Genomic DNA, 18,615 nt, shown 5'->3' with positions numbered 1-18,615 from the left:
AATAGAAAAGCCATCCTGCAGGAATAAACATGGCAGAGCACACGCATATAAGTGAAAAATTGCAAGTTTAATTAAAAAATAAAGACCCAACAGATGCTTGGGGAAGTTATTGAACAGCACACACTTACAAAAGGCATGATGTGGCACCATTGTAAAGAATAATGTGAAAGCTAAATATGTGCCCTCTTTGACTAGGATTACTGTACAAATCCTGATATTCTGCATGATTATGAGAAGTCTATCGTGATGCATTAGAATGATAAAAGACACATTATGTCATACGAGAAATAACAATCAAAAACAAAATAATACAGCAAAGGGCTAATTATTTAGTGAAGTCCAGGCATGGTAATTTCTCCTCTAAACTAAAGTTTTAGGTTCAGCTTACCATTGATTAAACACTTGGTTGGTAATGGGCCACCTTTTGACGGATGGCATTGGGTGTTTCCTTTTAATAACAGTACTGTGTTTCTCCTTACAAAAGCGGTCGTAGGACAATTAAAAGTTGCAGGACAGTTTCATCAAGTGTCTCAGCATGTTCTGTGCTGCACTGCACCACATACTAATTGCTCAGCTGTTCAGATTAATTCTGGCATGTCAAAGAACAAGGACTTGTCTTTTAAACGGACAATCTATTAAAAGCACCTCTGGAGCTGAATCAATTAAAATGCGCAGTCATCACCCACTGTGCTCCGTGTTAATGCAGCCATTTTTCTACAGCCAGAACATGGCCCACTGGGCTGGGTCAACACAGCGGGAATTGGGTACGTAATAACTTACTCATGTTCAAGCTTCTGAGTCATGTATGATTCATGGCAGAGAAAAAGCACTGTGGCCTTGTACACTGTATCTCATGGAGACCCATAAATGGCATGTAAACGATCAGTAAGGGCACCACAAAAGGGAAGGCGGCCAGGAGGAAGTATGAGGGGCATCTGTTGCTTCTCTGACACCTCCCTCATGCCCTCCCAACAGAGCCTCCATTAAGTCCTCGCAGATGCCACATTTTCACACACAAGCATACACACAACAGAGGAGAGCCAATCAGCAGGCCTTCTGGCTTCTTTAATCAGTTGCTCTGACTCCTCGTCCATGCTGCTGTCCACTGTTCATTTCAATAACAAGCCGATCAAGAGCATTTCAGAGGGTTGGATTTTGCCCTAAATGAGCTCTAAAACATCCTTTAAAAACTGAATGTACTGGTGTCCCAATACTAACTCTCAACCAAAAAGTTGGGAACTGACTGACAAAAAGAGTTATGCATTACTTTTCTTAATTACAACCTTTTTTTTTTTTTTTTTTTTGAATGCTGCCATTCCCCAGAACTGCTGACTGCACCCAGCAAAAAAATGTTTATTCATCAGTACTAGTCAGATCCCCATCCTTCCTTGTATAGACAAAGTTCAGTCTATCTGCACTAGTGCCTATCCATCAGGCTTTGCAGCATGGCCATTTCATTAGCATTTTCAGCTGCTGTTCATCACAAACGTGATTTTAATAAATTACAGGGGAGAGGATGAATTAGTTGCAGAGCCTGGGAGAATCCAAAAGGCCAAAGAGAAAAAAAAGCATACGCTTTACAAAATGGTGACATTGACAAAACAACACCTTTCAAGGTTGGTGAATATACAGCGAAGAGAGTCATTTATCTCTATATAACACTGACACAGGAGCCTCAAAAAAGATACTGTACGATGTACAGGGCTATTTTACATACGACCCAAATTAACTCACTTCTGTTTAATTTGAATTGACTGTGCTTACCTTGCCATGGCTACTCCAAACACACAGCCTCCAACAATAGACCAAAAGCCTATCCATCCTGCATCTACCTGTTAAAAAACAGAGCAAAGAGGAGACAGAAAAAAAAGAGACAACATGAGAATTATTCATTGCTTGTGATGCAGAGGCTATGCTCATTGAAAAACTGGTTGCAGGGTAAAACAGGGTGCCTGTCTTCTGAGAGAACGTGTCAATCAGGTGGACAGCAATTTGCCTGACCGCATTCTGTGCAACATGCATGATTGGAGAGCAAGCTTTAGGCAGAACATTCTGCGTTCACTCTAACAGATGTCAAAAATCAGACAGTGCCGTGATGGGCACAACTAAGGTCAAGCATGGTGATTGTGATGTGGTATCAGGGATTGTATTTCAAAATACAACCTAGTTACATCACCACAGAGACTCTCGACACCAAAGATTCAGTATGATGCCTGTCAAACTGGCCAAAGAAAAGTAGTTAAAGGCGCTAATGTTTCTGTAACCAATCAGCCAAATCAAATCAAAAACAGAAGTTCCCTTCCGCATCATGTGCGAGTGTTTATCTAATTCCTTTCAGCAGACAGGTCGTTAGATGCCTTCATTTATTTGGCTTTTCCCACGAATGCAAAATGCGATTTCATTCCAAGTTTAGTGTTTACACTAATTAGTCAGGCAAATATGAAGCATTTGAAACTTATTTAGCTGCCAGAAAGCAAATCCAAACACTTAATGTGTAGGCAAAAACTGAATTAATGGCTATATGCTAAGTGTAATGGGAAAAGATGATATTTGTGGTGTGTTAAGTGTAATTATGCATCTTTAAATGATTTAAAAGATGGTGCTTCAGGCTCTTGGTACATTTGAGTTTATAGGTCCTCATTTCTTACCTTCTAAGAATTCCCAAAGCCAAAAAAAAAAAAAAAAGTATTGCATCAGTCCTGGAAAAGAAGCTTTTCTCCCCCTCACAAAACATTAGAAGAAATGTATTATAATATTCAGCTGCAATTTTAAGCCTTGACTTTATGTTTTTTTTTTTTCTTCGGCAGTTCTAACAAATTGTGCCTATGCTCAACAAATGAAACTTTACAAGAAAAGCACCTTTCCAAAAAAGCAAAAGAAGTTAAGGTTGTAGCCCAAAAGCCATTTAGTAACCGAGAACATCTGACTGATTAAAGCAACTGAGAAATAGCGCTTAAACCATGTTTTCATCTTCTATGGACTTATTGTCTTTAGTTTGGCATTCTGAGCCAAAATGTCTGCCTGCTTATGGTTCGACTGTTTCGGTATGCGGGAAATTGTTTAGCAGCGTCTGGTATTGATCTATCTGGACACTTAGCTATGCTTAACAAAGAAAAACATTCTTCTCTTGTGCCTCCATCTCATTGTTTACATGCGGAAAACTGAACTTTAGGGAGAGTACAACGTTAAGTAGAGAAATGTGTATTCCTCCAACAAGGTCTAAGAAGATTTAAGGGAGTGGTAGCTAAGTGGTCAGTCTAGGTTACTGATTGGAAGGTGGGGGTCCAAAGCCCCCAAGCTGCCACTCTTGGTCCTGTAAGCAATGGCATTAACCCCATCTGCTTTAGGGGTGCTGTGTCATGGCTGACCCTGCGCTCTTCCAAACATCGCTGGGATATGTGAAGAAAAGATTTCACTGTGGTGTAAAGTACATATGATATAAGTAAAAAAACATGTTTACCCTTTATAAGGACGTGTAGGACAGACATTGACATGAGGGTATAAATACATGTAAAATAAACAAATGTAGACTGCATGATGACATTAATTCTGTTTATTCGTATGCAGAGTAAATTATTTTCTGTTCAATGCCTAATGGATCAAAACAAATGCACCCTCCATGCACATCCTGTTCCAATTTACATGGTACAACTCTCACACCATGTTATTTCTTTGGAAAGAAACTTTGAAAGGTCCTCACAATATAAGTGGGCATAAAAACCATAGAATTCTTCAGGTGGTTGCATTATGAATAACAATAGTAATGGGAAATGAAGTGTGAAAGTGAGGGGCATCTTTCTAACAGCTACGTGACTTGAAAAGAAGGACAACTTGCCTCTATCCTGTTCGATTGCTTAAGAAGCAACACTTGTTCCATGACATAATTTGAACAGGTCACTGTCACACAGAGGATGCAGAAACATCTCTTTCAAAGTGCGACAAAACTGTTCAATCCCACAGTCTGCAGGGTCACATGCAAATCCGAAGAGGTTGTGGAAAATCATAGAGACTGTGATGGAGAACGCCTCTCATTAAGCTGTAGAGCTGTTGGCGTGTTTTGGCAAACATGCAAATAGAGGAGTTTCTTGCATGCATGTTTGATTAGATACTGATGTGTATGGCTTTAGGGATTTTTTTCTTTTTCCAAGGCTATAATTAGATTGTTACAACAACTGATTTAAACTCAAAAGTCTATTCACACAGATCTGCCGGATTTTAATGAGGGGGTGCAGAAAGGAAAACAGTTTGAGAAGATTGTGATGTTGGCTCCCAGTCACTAACACTGCGCATACACCCTGGGGTTAATTATGAGTCAAAATCAATTTTGGACAAGGAAATTGCATTTTTGTGCGTTTTGCCTGGATCACAATGAATGTGATCGTCAACACAGCAGAAAAAGAAAGTGAAGAATTAAATGCCAATACTCATGTAATTACAGTCTAAAACACTCCCCTGCACTCTTAGACTCCATATACTGGAAATATGTATAGTGTGTAATCATCCTGCTTTAGGAAAAACTCAATTCTCAAAGGTTTTCCATTAATGAAAATCTATTTTAAACCCTGTGGTGTCTTGCTGATTTGATAAACAAAAAAAATTGCTTTGATTAGTTTCATTCATTAAAAAAAACTTTAAAAACAGTAACCTGTATGTGTTTTTCATGTTTAATGAGATGATTTCTTACCTGGCTAACTCTTACAGGAGTCAGAATCATATCCAACACACCAGACCATCCAGCTACAACTCCTGTAGGCACCGAATAGGCAAGTGCAATCATCAGGAACCTCATGTTACTATAACAACAAGAGAAGGAAGACTTTGCTTATTCGAATAAGAGATGATGTTTCTTAAATCTCAAGCTAATATTGTAGCATTTCTATTCTAAATATTGTGATTTTAATAAGCTCTTGCACTCACATGCTCTCAAAGGCTTATATTCAAGTTGTAATGTGTGTCTGATATAAGTTAAATGTGCAAACTGCAATGTTGACTCTTTATATTAATAACTACAATATTAATTACATCTTTAATCAGACCAGTTGTTTACATTACAGAAACCTGAACCTTTTTCTGCTTTCACATGTGTAAAAAAAAAGTGGATAAATACTGTATCTTGCCTGACCACTGAATTCTGTACATTGCTTGAAAAACTATCAATAGGTTATTGAGTCATACATGACCAATTAAACATTGGTTTAAAATTGGCTCACATAATCATGCTTAAAAAAGAAATCTGTTTCCACATGGCCACCCATATAATTTAATTCTGCCATTATAATTACCTTGATAATAATTAGATTCCTGATTTTTAGAGCACATATGTCCAATTCCTGATAAACCTAATTCACATCATTCAAGAGTGGGCTGAGGCACATCAATGCTGTTTAACTCTGGGGTAAAGAATCGATTACTTCAATCTCTACTTCTGTCAATATCTCTCATACACATATCCATCCCTTTCTGTGCAATATATATATATATATATATATATATATATATATATATATATATATATATATATATATATATATATATATATAAATAAATAAAATACTTTCTTTTATTTTACTTCTTTTTATCCTTATATTCTACTTTTATTTTTCTTGTTTACATGTTGAACAGTCATAAAAAAAAAAAGAAAGCATTTTACTACATGCCTTACTCTGTATGAATGTGTATCTGAATTCGATTTTTTTATGTTTAAAATGGCCTTTAAATAAATGCACCACAGATTATTTTTTGGCTCTACATGTCATTCATATAAATTCAAATTCAGATCAATTTTGTCATTTAAAAAAATAAATTTTCCTTATACTTTGCCTAGTAGGGATTATGACAATAATCTAAAAAAATGTGCCGGTAAATAAATTATATATAATTTGTACAATGTACAATTATATTTAATATGTTATTAAACAATTTCACTGGTTTGCAGTGGTATATTTTTCCTCTATATGAGAAAAGCTTCAATTGTCCTTTTGGCAATGGTCTCTAGAACCCAACCCATCTGATCTGGGTTATTTATCAGCAAAGATAAACGAGAATATACAGTATGTGTAGAGTAAACAAGTTCCTCCTCAGACAGTGCACTAAGAATGTTAATAATTCACATCTGAAGATGAAGCACCAGAGATTTTAGGTCGATTTGTACAGGGCTATAAGCTACACAATGCACTGTAAGCCTGTTTGATTAAACAGCCTCAGTAGATAAGTCTTAATAATCAGTCTCATTTATTATATATTTTAGTTAATTAGTTAATTAAAATGACAAACTTATAGTGACAGGATTAAAAAAGTCAAATGATTAAAACATCATCCAATAGGAATAATAATTTTAAAAAAGCCTTGGGAAGGAGAAAATTAGATTTAAATACTTTGGCTTTTTGTAATATGAACAGAATGGCAAAGCCCACGAAACCAAGTTTAGGAAAGTGGCACAGGAAAGAAGAAGGAGAAAGAAAGAGAGAGAAAGAGAGAGAGAGAGAGAGAGAGAGAGAGAGAGAGAGAGAGAGAGAGAGAGAGAGAGAGAGAGAGAGAGAGAGAGAGAGAGAGAGAGAGAGAGAGAGAGAGTCAAATAAATTGAGCTTACATGAAAATGAGCGTACATAAAAATAAATGTAGATGAGCTACAAGGCCACTCTTGTTGGAATGTGAAGCAGCAGAAAAACATGAAAATAATATGGTGAGAGAATTGAATGCGTGTTAAACACGATAATAATAGTAACAGTAACAAAAGCCAAGTAATTTTAATGAGGAAATGGGCTTTAGAGTTTTCTCTCCAGTATAAAGGTCTGACCGAGTGACCTTGTTAGTGAGTTGAGAGTGGGAGATAGCATGGAAAGAGATAAGAGAGATAAATGACTGAGCAGGGATACGCTGCATGCAGTAATCCCTTTGTATAAGAGAATGCGGATTGTAACAAAGGCAGTTTTCGTTAATACTCGTCTTCCTCTCCAGTAACCACTTTGTTCTTATCTCCGTCTTAGGAAAACCGGATGTGAGGTGAGAAGATGCATCCCGCATACACACATTAACACAGTAGTAACTAGGGAAAATTACTAAGACCTCTACTTTATCAGGAAACCACCATGACTTTTTTAATTAGTTGACTTGACAGCTATATACCTCATGTTGACAGTGAAAGTAAACTTACTCGTGCTTGCGAGTGAAATTAGTTCTTCTAGCAAGGGACCACCGATACACTGTATGGTCTCACTGTAAAACGGTCAGGCAGAGAGACTGGGATGGTGATTAAAATGTCTTTTCCATGTTTGTACTGTGTATTATATTGATCATAATAAAAAGTTATATAGTACCTACCTTCATTAGTTTATAGCATAAGCAAACTTAATTAAGAATTAATTTTAAATAATGGTGTCATATCTGGACATAAAGCATAAAGAACCCTTTGTTCTGTATTCATAATACTGGTTTCTTATCAATGTCTTATTTCTAATTCATATAAAATTACTCTGCAGCTTCCCAACTCTCATAACTTGTATTTTCTTTAGTTCTACCCTGTCGATATCGCCAACCCCTCATGCATTCAATTACCCTATTTGTGCATAACTCATTATTCAAGGGTTATCATGTCTTGACAATGCTGAACATAATCTACTTTTGTTTATGATGTACTTTATTAACACAATCTAATTGAAAGCCACGATAACAAATGCAGTAAGGCAGATGCCAATGTATTACTCTTTACTGAAATTATGTGTTTAAGGCACATTGAAGTGTTTATTTTTTTTTTTTAACAACTCCTCGGCTTTCCTGTCACACAAAATCTAGGCAGCCTTTCAGCCAAGTGACAGAGATAAATGTGTGCAGGATAGCAGCTACACTGAGCTGACAGCAGAGTTAGCTCTTGGCCAAGTGTAATTATAGAATGGAACAAGTGCTTAGCAACAAAGTGTTGTCTCGTATGGCTTCATGTCACTATGACATACGTTTACCTTAAGTCTGTTTTCAGTGCTACAGAATTATTATAAGTATCGTATTTGTTAACGTGTAATTTTATGTTACCAAGTAGGTCATTTTGTAAAAGCTGTTTGTTTTTGTTTTTTTTTTGTTTTTTTTAGCTTAGATGTAAAAATAAATTTTGATGAAAAGTACAATCGTGCTTTCAAGATGAAATACCATCTTTTTATCCAGTGTCTTAAATCACACTGTTCAACCCAAACAAAGAATTGCCCTGTTTCAACATCAAAACTACTACAAGATATTTAGTACAAGAGGCCGGAATGTTGGACCAACCATCTGATACTGGCAGGGGTAAAAACACTGTGCAAAACTTTGCCTAATTATTTACTTCACAATATTCTCACAAGCAGTATCTGGGTGTCTTTTCGGAAAATACAAGACTTATTCATCTCACTAATCTACTGTATGCAGGATTATCTTCATCTTTTTTTTTTTTTTTTATACCATTTTGCTTTCATGCAACAAAATCAAATATGTCATGAATCCGGTCCCCCAATACTCATAAGTAAACAACACAATTAACATTTAAACATTCCTCAAGTTCGATCTGTCTCTGCAATCATCCTCTGATACAAAAATTTCTGGCTATATCATTATGTCATCTAGCATTTCTAAGAGAATCTCTTCAATCAGTGCATTAGAGCCGAAATGTCTCAAGGTCCCCTTAGAAAATCAGCCCCTCTCACCTGGATGTCTGGCCATGCTTCAATCACTCCTGTTCCAATTATAATCACCAGCCATGCTCACCCATCTTCCTAATGCACCAAATGCAGCCTCCCTGATTTTCCTGAGTGGGTGAGCTCCTCTGTACACTAACAATATTTCCCACTGCATCCCACTGCAATACATCACCAGATACACTGTTCCCCCCCCCCCCCCCCCCCTTCAATTAAGCATCTTCACACCTTGCATTTTGTTGAAAGCTGTAAGAAAATATTCATTTTCAACACAATGTCTTTGTGCTTGCAAATCACAAGCTCTGCCACATAAAGACACGGTAGAGCCGAGGGAATTTCTGCTGTGGCCTCGGTGGAGGAATCGTGTTTTGATGGAGCACCTTTTCTGTCAGTTGAACCCGTTTCATTAACCTTCTAGCAACAGGAAAATCAATACTCTTTCACCAGCAAAAGCTTATTTGGATACAATATAGAAGCATTTCAGGCTCTTCATCTGTGAAATATTTTAAAACGAGCCTGCAAAGCAACAACTAACTGCCGTTCACTGATGGTGGGCCACGCTCAATCTGAATGCCTTAGGAACGAGGCATAGCAATACCTTTTCACCCTAATCACTAAGCCCAGCTAATCCTAATAATCATAGCAACCACACTAATCAAGCTCTGGAAAATAGTTCTTGCAAAGATGGTATGAAGTGATAATATTCAGAGCATCTGAGAGAGACTCGTGCAAACAAATCAAACTCAAAGCAATTAAATGAGCTATAGTTCAAACTCCAGAGACAGCTAAGCCTAAAAAAGGGAGATTAGTTTTACACATAACTAAGAGATCTGAGAAACATAATGCCATCCCTCATCTGCAATGTTCTGTACATGTGCACAAACTTTACAAAGCTCAGGCCACTGCAGCTCTACTCTGATATGAAGTAATGTTCCTCAGCCAGACTGAGCTAGAATACAATTTTAATTCCAATCAGTTGTCTAGATGCATGTATAATATACACACTTGTGGAAAGTATGCAGTTTTTCTGTTTGCTCTAATTATATTTCATCTTCTGTAAAAAGTTTATGTTTGAGAGCAGGAAGTCTGGTGTCCCTCTGTGGTTGGACCTGGCAGATTAAACAGACAGGGTCCTTATGCCAATGTTGTTGGATGCTCACTTCTTTCCAGGGAGCAGCCTTCAACTCGTTCCAGCAGAGCAGAAGCAAACATACCCAGGGCAAGGAACAGCCGTCTCTGATCTGTAAACAGTGACACTGGCCCTGGCTTTGATAAACAACCGTTATGAAAAGGGAAGTAACTCTGTGGAAAACCATGTGCTATGTTTAGGCTGAACTTGGTTCAAAACTCATATGGCCAGTAAGATTGCACAAAAAAAGATGATGTATTTAACATGCAGGGACAATGCATGCCATCTTAAGACTTCATAATTACTCTACGGGGATAAAACCACATCTTTGATGTGCATTAACTAACTAGAGCAGATGGTGAGGGGAAAAATGACAAGACCTTTTTCATTAAGATTTTCTGTCCCTTATGTCCAGATCAAATTCATCTCTTCGCTGATGCTTCAGTATTAGAAAGCCATAATGAATCTTATCTAGAACTCTAAATGAGAAGAAGTGTTGCTTAAAATGCATTTGCTGCTTGCATAAGTGGGAAACGTACAATGCTTCCCATTTGCACATATATGCAGAATTTACAGAACTTGTATATGTGTGGTATATCATTCTGACTGTACATTCTGTATAAATCTTTCTTTTTTTTTTTTTTTTTTTATACATTGTTGTACCTTGAAGCTTCTGTTACAAAAACGAATTCCTTGTGCATGTGTAAGGATACACCAAAAATAAAACCCTATCCGGTTCTGAAACCATCTGTGTGGTTTGACTGATAGTCACCTTTGTACTAGAGATCCACTTGCATTAGATTTCAGTGCACACCTACAGACAGTTATGTCCTTATGTTCTCTGTTCTTATGCAATATATATTTTTTTCACTTGCATCACAATTTATTCCGATATTTTAAATGCGAGGTACAAGGTACAAAACATGAAAATAACAATGTCAAACGTTTTTAAGTTGAGCTTTCCCTGTTCACTGTGTTATAATGAGGAGCAATTTGTGTGTATGTGCATGCCGAGAATAAAATTAACTAATTATTCCTGTTTAACATTAATACATTTTGTAAATACATACTTCATCACATTTATAAAAACAAAAAAAAACAAAAACAAAAACACTGAAAAACAGTTGACTGACCAACCTTATAACTATATGAAGAGACCAAAAAGATATGAGGTAAGTTTGTTACACCAACCTTTAGACTCAACTCTTAATGCTTTCATGGTGTATGTGCACTTCAGTGACTTCCAAATCATGACAATTGAAGCGCTGTGAATAACTACTAGTGTGTGTTGGTAGTGTTTCTACACAAATACCTCAGCAATCTGCAGATGCTGCTTCTATAGCTGAGTCGCTGGCTAGCTGCTGCTATGCTGGGTGGAACGGGCGGCCTGGATGGAAAATAGAGCAGCACGACTGCAAAGAGGATCGCAATCATCCCCAATTCTGCACAGTTACACAAAACAAATAACAATGGTAAGTCACCAAGTCATTACCTCCATTACAATCCTGCAGAATTCGTCAGGCTTGAAGATAAGTCTGTTAAGCGTACTTCATAAGCATGTACGGTTAAGCATGCTATCTCTGACATTAAATGCACTATGAGAAAGCAGGATCCCAAACAACATCATTAACAGGCGCATTCATCTTGAGTTAACTAGGAGATAGAAGATTTATTACACTCCTGCACAGTAAGGAAACCCATAACGAGCCGATTGATCATCTCATTAACCCCGCAACAGTCACATCCGCAATAAGTAATGCAATGTCCTCAGTTTTTGAGACGCTATAGCTTATGTCTCGTACAGTCACAGTGTGTATTTCTGTGTTTTGCAGCACATAATGGTTGAATTCACAAATCACATGATCAGGTGTGGATTAAGTTTTTATGTAAAAATTTACCGTAGTCGGTTTATGCAAATTCTAATAATAATAGTAAGTATTATTATTATCATTATTATTATTATTATTATTATTATACTTTCTATAATAACAGCTACATCACATGGACTTGTATGGTGGATGCTGTACATGATTTACAACTAATAATTAATGGATAAATGTGTGTCATTATTTAACAAAGAAAAACATGTAATCATTGATGTGTCAAAGCTTTCTATAAGGATATGTTAATTTAACATTTATGGAAGGAGTTTTAAGGATTTTTACCATTACAGATGCTGTATCATAAATTATAACAGGAACTAACATCTATAACATTAATTAATGCTATCAGTCAAAAAACAGAATGTCATTTCTAACAGTTATTTACATTTTTATTCCTTACATAGGTTGATAACAATGTGCATTTCTGTGTTTCTACTAATCTACTAAAGCCACAGCAAGCAGCTCCCTTTCCTACTACTCGCTTTAACAAAATGCATAATAAAACAACACGACAACTTTAGACAGGTATTTAGTCTAGTTAGAAAACTGTTTAGCAAGAAAGGTATGTAAAATGCTGTAATATGCTGACCCCCTGCCAAGAAGTCAGTTAAGTTGTTGGATCTTTCTTTTTTTCTGGGCTCCATTTACATGATAAAAAAAGGGAAACAATTTCTTGGCCATTTCTTGGGTTTATCCAAGTTCTTTTTTAAACAATAGCATTTCTGTCAAACTGCCTTTGAGACTCACTGGTGTTTATTTTAGGGAAGACAAACATTATAATATTATAATATGGCCATTTGGTTCTCAATTCAAAAGTCAACTAAGTTTCTTGCTTTGCAAAAAAATAAATATTTTACATTTAAAGTAAGTTAGTGCTTTACTCCAGTGCAAGACTTCCTTTCTTTTTAAAAAATAATGTAATTTTCTGAATCAGTTAAGCAGGACATGCCAGGCACAGGTGAAGCCAATTTTGTTAAGATCTTTGCGATTTATGCGTTTGTATCAGGAGAATGATTTTTCTGGGTCATGACAAAAAAAAAAAAAAAAAGCAGATAGAACTAATTTTTTTAGATCCAAAGTAGACACTACTGTACCTGTATAGAGAACATACTGTATCCTGTTTCTGATATGCACTGTGTCCCAGTGGGTGATGCTGTTCACTATTTGTGTATCATTAGGTGCTGGCACAGCCAGAGGACCAATCAGGAAAGAGAAGGCTGCTCCAAGGTAGCCGACCAATGATGCCACAGCTGTGGCTGTAGCCCTTTGATCTGGAGCAAACCATGTTGTAGAGAGTAATGGGCCGGCACTCATAAGGGTTGGACCGGCTAAACCATTTAGAAGCTGCCCACCATGAATTAACCTGAAAATAAGAAAGAAATCATTTCTTCAAGGTGGAATAAATACCCCTTTTATTTAACATAAATAAAAGGCTTTATAATTGTATTAAATCCCCAAAGGTATACACACTGGCCAAAGGCACATTTTCAGCAAATGACAACATTGCAATTATTAAAAGTTTAAATATACAATTGTGTCAGGAGAGAAAATAGTGCACATTGAATATACAAGGGTTAGAAAAATGTAACACAACCTTATTAAAATGAAAATTATACAAAGATAATATATATTAGAACATTTTCATCTTTAATGTAAAAGTTACAACCTATACAATGCAAGCTAAGCTGAAAGCCAAGCTGACACATTTCAGACAAAAAGGACAAAAATAACCCGTAATAACCTAATTGTACGTGTGCACATCCCTTTACTATTACTTACTTGAAGCACATTTTAATTGTATTCCAGCACAGAACAGCAAAGCACAGACAGTTTGGATAAGAGGCACATCTTGACTTTGCAAAAAAATAAAAAATAAAAATAATTTAAAAAAGACGGAAGGAAGGAAGGAAAGAAAGAAAGGAAGGAAGGAAGGAAGGAAGGAAGGAAGGAAGGAAGGAAGGAAGGAAGGAAGAAAGGAAGGAAGAAAGGAAGAAAGGAAGGAAGAAAGAAAGAAAGAAAGAAAGAAAGAAAGAAAGAAAGAAAGAAAGAAAGAAAGAAAGAAAGAAAGAAAGAAAGAAAGAAAGAAAGAAAGAAAGAAAGAAAAATGCTCCAGATCTGTCAAATTGCAAGGGTATCTTTTGTGAACATTCCCCCACAGGTCTGGGCTTTTTTCATTCTAAGCCATTACTCTTTTTGTAAGGAACGCATTCTTTTGTTGATTTGGATTCATGTTTTGGATCATTGTCATGCTAAAAGGTGAAGGTCCTCTTCATGTTTATCATGAGAATAGATTAACTCGAGTTAAACATGCTCCTGAGGTACCAGTGACCAGTGTTTCTGCCCCTCTCCTCCCCTCGGATATGCCCCCTTTGTCCCGGTCTGCCTCTGGATGGTGTTCTCTTTGATTGGAGGCCACTCTGTGCAGTTGGGGATGGTTTCACATCAGCCTGGGGAGCCATGAAATTATGGAGTAAGAACAGGAGCTTTGAGGATTTGGGCTGTACTTAATGTCAACAGTCTGCTACACCGACTCAGGACTCAACTATAGTTTGCATCGAATCATCATCACTGCACACCTCCAAATCGTTTATCTGTAATAAATTGTCATCCGGTGCCACCCACATGAGGATGTGTTCCCTCTTGAGTCTGGTTCTCTCAAGGTTTCTTCTTTATGCCATCTCAGGAAGTTTCTCTTTGCCACAGTCGGCACCGGCTTGCTCATTAGGGACAAACTTACACTTATAAAGAACAATCTTACTCATTCTTTCTCACAGCATTATCTGTGTAAAGCTGCTTTGAGACAATGTTCATTGTTAAAAGCGCTATACAAATAAAAATGAATTTAATTAAGAATTATGCTGATGTTCTGTCTTGTTTTTGAGGTAAACTTTTTTTTTTTTTTTTTTTTTTTTTTTACACAATTCTGGCAAAAAAACAAAAAAAAAAACAATCTTCACTTATAAGACCATTATACATTTTTCCCCATGTTTTGGGAAACTGGATATATAGTTTGGATGTTATTTCTTAAATCAGAAAAGGCTTGTATCTTGCCACAGTGGACCATAGCCCAGACAAATAAAGAATATGGAAAAAAAGATTTCTCATGCAAAAAGCAACCAATACTTGCCAGAAAGAGCTGCAGCTTCTTTATTATTGCTGTAGGCATCTTTATAACCTGTTTGACAGTCTCCTTTTTCTTTGTCTTTTCAGCAATTTTGGAGGGACATCCTATTGTTGGTAGTGTCAGTGTTATGCCATATTTTCTGCAATTCTTGATAAGTGCCTTCACTGTGTTCCATGGTATATCTAATGCCTTGGAAATTGTTTTGTAACCCTCTCCTGAGCAATACCTTCGAACAATGAGATCCTGTAGATGCTTTGTAAGCTCTATTATGGCCCATGGCTCTTGCAGCAGGATGGAACCAAGATGCCAGAAAAATCCAACAAGAATAGCTAAGATTTATTTGATGTTAGTCAGAGTCAGTTTCAGTTAATACCCATTTGGTATACCCAGACTGTAATTGGTGCCAAAGGTGCTTCAACAAAGTATTGAGTAAAAGCTGTGATTTCTTATGTACATGTAACTATTATTTTTGTTTATTTTTAATACATTTTCAAAGATTTTAAACATAACACTTTCATGTTGTCATTATAGGAAATTGCTTGTAGAATTCTGTGGAGAATAATTAATTTAATCTTTTGGAATAAGGCTGTAACATAACAAAATGTGGGAAAAACTGACGTGCTTTGAATACTATCCGGATGCACTGTACTAAGATCTTGTCGACTGGTTAATTCACTACCACATTCCAAAATATATGCATTTCTATGCCTATAGATTTTAATAGATTTTCTCCTTTATTTCTAAGAAATGCATACGTTTTATGTTCAGTGACACATTGTTGAATCTGCTGCTTTTAAAGAGTTAAAACAGTGTAGACTTTGTACATGCATGCATCAGACATGTGGGTAACTAAACAAAAACTATTTTTCACCCTGTGTGTGTGATGGATTAAAAAAAAAAAAAAAGCCTTTGTGTTTCTGTTTCTGACTGAACTGGACCATCACCTGTCCTCAGAGCACAGTGTGAGAGCCGCCACAGATAGCAGCACTGAATCCCTTTCCATCTGCTACAGCAGATATCTAACAAATTATATAATCTGAAGCAAAGCACTGAATGCCAATAAACTACAAAGCAAGATTTATCTTTCTAGCACATAAATCACTAACAGCATATAAAACTGTATAGTTATTCATTATTAGATCATTTATGTTGAAAGGTTCAGGTTTAAAACATTGCAGCATAAAATTCAAAACTACCATAAACAACAGTGTAATACAAAAATAATTTCACAGTCTAATCAAGGGATTTTACACAGTTATACAAAGAATCTATAATGTAGTATTAAATAATCACTGACACATCTGACCCCTCTCCTTTTATATATATATATATATATATATATATATATATATATATATATATATATATATATATATATATATACAGTGAGGAAAATAAGTATTTGAACACCCTGCTATTTTGCAAGTTCTCCCACTTAGAAATCATGGAGGGGTCTGAAATTGTCATCGTAGGTGCATGTCCACTGTGAGAGACATAATCTAAAAAAAAAATCCAGAAATCACAATGTATGATTTTTAAACTATTTATTTGTATGATACAGCTGCAAATAAGTATTTGAACACCTGATAAAGTCAATGTTAATATTTGGTACAGGTGACTTTGTTTGCAATTACAGAGGTCAAACGTTTCCTGTAGTTTTTCACCAGGTTTGCACACACTGCAGGAGGGATTTTGGCCCACTCCTCCACACAGATCTTCTCTAGATCAGTCAGGTTTCTGGCCTGTCGCTGAGAAACACGGCGTTTGAGCTTCCTCCAAAGATTCTCTATTGGGTTTAGGTCTGGAGACTGGCTAGGCCATGCCAGAACCTTGATATGCTTCTTACAGAACCACTCCTTGGTTATCCTGGCTGTGTGCTTCGGGTCATTGTCATGTTGGAAGACCCAGCCTCGACCCATCTTCAATGCTCTAACTAAGGGAAGGAGGTTGTTCCTCAAAATCTCGCAATACATGGCCCCGGTCATCCTCTCCTTAATACAGTGCAGTCACCCTGTCCCATGTGCAGAAAAACACCCCCAAAGCATGATGCTACCACCCCCATGCTTCACAGTAGGGATGGTGTTCTTGGGATGGTACTCATCATTCTTCTTCCTCCAAACACGTTTAGTGGAATTATGACCCAAAAGTTCTATTTTGGTCTCATCTGACCACATGACTTTCTCCCATGACTCCTCTGGATCATCCAAATGGTCATTGGCAAACTTAAGACGTGCCTGGATGTGTGCTGGTTTAAGCAGGGGAACCTTCCGTGCCATGCATGATTTCAAACCATGACGTCTTAGTGTATTACCAACAGTAACCTTGGAAACGGTGGTCCCAGCTCTTTTCAGTTCATTGACCAGCTCCTCTCGTGTAGTTCTGGGCTGATTTCTTACCTTCCTTAGGATCATTGAGACCCCCACGAGGTGAGATCTTGCATGGAGCCCCAGTCCGAGGGAGATTGACAGTCATGTTTAGCTTCTTCCATTTTCTAATGATTGCTCCAACAGTGGATCTTTTTTCACTAAGCTGCTTGGCAATTTCCCCGTAGCCCTTTCTATATATATACATATATATACCTTTATATATACAGTACATACCAAAAGTTTGGACACACCTTCTCATTCAAAGAGTTTTCTTTATTTTCATGACTATGAAAATGGTAGATTCACACTGAAGGCATCAAAACTATGAATTAACACATGTGGAATTATATATGGAATTATATACATAACAAAAAAGTGTGAAACAACTGAAAAATGTCATATTCTAGGTTCTTCAAAGTAGCCACCTTTTGCTTTGATTACTGCTTTGCACACTCTTGGCATTCTCTTGATGAGCTTCAAGAGGTAGTCACCTGAAATGGTCTTTCAACAGTCTTGAAGGAGTTCCCAGAGATGCTTAGCACTTGTTGGCCCTTTTGCCTTCACTCTGCGGTCCAGCTCACCCCTAAACCATCTCGATTGGGTTCAGGTCCGGTGACTGTGGAGGCCAGGTCATCTGGCGCAGCACCCCATCACTCTCCTTCTTGGTCAAATAGCCCTTACACAGCCTGGAGGTGTGTTTGGGGTCATTGTCCTGTTGAAAAATAAATGATGGTCCAACTAAACGCAAACCGGATGGAATAGCATGCCGCTGCAAGATGCTGTGGTAGCCATGCTGGTTCAGTATGCCTTCAATTTTGAATAAATCCCTAACAGTGTCAACAGCAAAGCACCCCCACACCATCACACCTCCTCCTCCCTGCTTCACGGTGGGAACCAGGCATGTAGAGTCCATCCGTTCACCTTTTCTGCGTCGCACAAAGACACGGTGGTTGGAACCAAAGATCTCAAATTTGGACCCAAACAAGTCTCTTCTGCTTGTTGCCTTTCTTTAGCAGTGGTTTCCTAGCAGATATTCTACCATGAAGGCCTGATTCCCACAGTCTCCTCTTAACAGTTGTTGTAGAGATGTGTCTGCTGCTAGAACTCTGTGTGCCATTGACCTGGTCTCTAATCTAAACTGCTGTTAACCTGCGATTTCTGAGGCTGGTGACTCGGATGAACTTATCCTCCGCAGCAGAGGTGACTCTTGGTCTTCCTTTCCTGGGGTGGTCCGCATATGATCCAGTTTCTTTGTAGCGCTTGATGGTTTTTGTGACTGCACTTGGGGCGCTTTCAAAGTTTTCCCAATTTTTCGGACTGACTGACCTTCATTTCCTAAAGTAATGATGGCCACTCGTTTTTCTGTACTTAGCTGCTTTTTTCTTGCCATAATACAAATTCTAACAGTCTATTCAGTAGGACTATCAGCTGTGTATCCACCTGACTTCTGCAC

The 18,615-nt window shown here is 37.3% G+C and overlaps 1 protein-coding gene across 1 annotated transcript in view; it reads right to left on the bottom strand.

Annotated features, from left to right (window-relative positions):
- Positions 1-18,615, bottom strand: part of slc49a4 (solute carrier family 49 member 4) — a 46,070-nt gene that overhangs the window by 12,819 nt on the left and 14,636 nt on the right. The window contains exons 3-6 of the mRNA XM_083535879.1: positions 12,767-13,035; positions 11,102-11,231; positions 4,685-4,793; positions 1,765-1,832 (exon numbers count right to left, since the gene is read on the bottom strand). Coding sequence (XP_083392005.1) covers positions 1,765-1,832; positions 4,685-4,793; positions 11,102-11,231; positions 12,767-13,035 — 576 coding nt within the window. The remainder of the gene's footprint in view (positions 1-1,764; positions 1,833-4,684; positions 4,794-11,101; positions 11,232-12,766; positions 13,036-18,615) is intronic.

The sequence above is a fragment of the Silurus aristotelis genome (genome assembly GCF_946808225.1).
Source record: "Silurus aristotelis genome assembly, chromosome: 3".
NCBI lineage: Eukaryota > Metazoa > Chordata > Actinopteri > Siluriformes > Siluridae > Silurus > Silurus aristotelis.
This window is presented reverse-complemented; position numbering and strand designations above follow the sequence as displayed.